The sequence below is a fragment of the Didymella exigua genome, assembly GCF_010094145.1.
Source record: "Didymella exigua CBS 183.55 unplaced genomic scaffold M421scaffold_76, whole genome shotgun sequence".
Taxonomy (NCBI): domain Eukaryota; kingdom Fungi; phylum Ascomycota; class Dothideomycetes; order Pleosporales; family Didymellaceae; genus Didymella; species Didymella exigua.
In genome coordinates, this window is record NW_022984850.1 from 21,029 (window position 1) to 22,695 (window position 1,667).

At 49.0% G+C, this 1,667-nt stretch overlaps 3 protein-coding genes across 3 annotated transcripts; all 3 read left to right on the plus strand.

The window, feature by feature from the left end:
* Positions 1-53: 53 nt before the first annotated feature.
* Positions 54-716, plus strand: M421DRAFT_10616 (uncharacterized protein; the record flags this gene model as incomplete). The annotated part of the gene is made up of 2 exons (XM_033587119.1): positions 54-237; positions 625-716. 2 exons carry the CDS (start codon positions 54-56, stop codon positions 714-716), a joined length of 276 nt encoding a protein of 91 aa, XP_033442612.1.
* Positions 717-1,079: 363 nt separating this feature from the next.
* Positions 1,080-1,512, plus strand: M421DRAFT_96822 (uncharacterized protein; the record flags this gene model as incomplete). Its single annotated transcript, XM_033598430.1, has 2 exons — positions 1,080-1,250; positions 1,339-1,512. 2 exons carry the CDS (start codon positions 1,080-1,082, stop codon positions 1,510-1,512), a joined length of 345 nt encoding a protein of 114 aa, XP_033442613.1.
* M421DRAFT_78596 (uncharacterized protein) lies at positions 1,509-1,664 on the plus strand (the record flags this gene model as incomplete). The annotated part of the gene is made up of 1 exon (XM_033597414.1): positions 1,509-1,664. A coding segment is annotated over one exon (156 nt), but the record flags the coding sequence as incomplete, so codon positions are not given.
* Positions 1,665-1,667: the final 3 nt, after the last annotated feature.

The window sequence follows — 1,667 nt, forward strand, 5'->3', positions numbered from 1 at the left end:
TCGTATGCTTCATCGATGCGCTTGACGAGTGTGAAGAAGGGCAGGTTCGGGACATGATCCAGTTCTTTGAGCACATGGGCGATCTATCTGTATCAAACGGCATCCGCTTCCAGGTCTGTTTCTCAAGCCGGCACTACCCGTACATCACAATCCGCAACGGCTTGGAGCTAGTGTTAGAGGGACAAGAGGGACACTCGCAAGACATCACCAACTACGTCGAGACTGAGCTAAAGATTGGTAAGAGCAAGGCCGCACAGCAAATTCGAGCTGAGCTACAGGAGAAGGCGTCAGGAATCTTTATATAGGTTGTTCTTGTAGTTGGCATGTTGAACAAAGAGTCAGACTGCGGGTATGTCCACACGCTCCGGCGAAAACTACGAGAGATCCCTAGCGACTTGCACGAGCTGTTCCGCGATATCTTGACACAAGACACACAAAAAAAAGCTGAACTAGTCTTGTGTATCCAGTGGATACTTTTTTCAAAGCAGCCACTCAGCCTAGAGCAGCTGTATCATGCGATCCTATCAGGCGTTCATCCTGAAGAAGTGGTAGAATGGAATCCAGAGGAGATCACTAAAGACGTAGTTAAGCGATTCATCCTTAATTCGTCTAAAGGTCTTGCAGAAGCCACTGTGTCTAAGGAGCAGAAAGTCCAATTTATACACGAGTCGGTGAGAGACTTCCTACTCAAGGAGAACGGCCTTGGAAAGATCTAGCCAGAGTATGAAAACAACTTTCAGGGTCAAAGTCATGACCAACTGAAACAATGCTGCTTCAACTACATCAGCATTGACATTGCCACGCCCTTAAGAATTCCTGAAATTCTTCCAAAAGCCTCCTCGCAACCAGCAGCAGGCCTACGCAAGTCAGCGACGCAAACGTACCCCTTTCTAGAGTATGCTGTACGTAATGTGCTGTATCACGCAGACGCAGCAGAAGGCGGAGGCATCTCCCAGGTGGACTTTCTTGACAGCTTTCCGCTTCCTCAATGGGTCAAGCTCAACAACCTGTTTGAGAAGCATAAGATACGCAGACACACAGCATGTGTTAGTGTGCTGTATCTACTTGCGGAGCTAAACATGGCGAAGCTGATCAGAGTCCTTGGTTCAGCTAGCCGCTGTTTGGATGTTGAGGCTGAGCGCTACGGCTGTCCACTTTTCGCCGCAGCTGCTACAAGCAGCGAACAGGCTCTTGAAGTGTGTTTAGAATCAATTAGTGTGCGAAAAGATGAGAGTAGCCCTGTTGCAGCAGTAAGTGAACAACAGTCCCAGCACAAGTCGGATCAGCGCGCTGCAAGGCGCGACTTTGTGTACTCGAAGTCAAAAGGATTTCTTCTAGGTGCAGCAGAGCTTGGGCACGACGGGGTTCTTACGATTTTACTCAAATCTAGGAGGTTTGCGATTGATTCAAAAGATTCAAAAGATTCAAAAGATAGGACTTTACTGTGGTGGGCTTGCAGGAATGGCTGTGAGATGTCCGCAAGGTTGTTACTTGCTGCAGACTCCACCATGATCAACAACAAGGATAAGGACAATAAGTCCCCATTACTTATAGCAGCAGAGCAGGGGAATTCAGGGGTGAATGGAGTCCTGCTAGACAAGGGTGCCAACGTCAACGCGCAGCGTGGACAGTACGGCAACGCACTCTACGCGGCGTCAGCTGGAGGC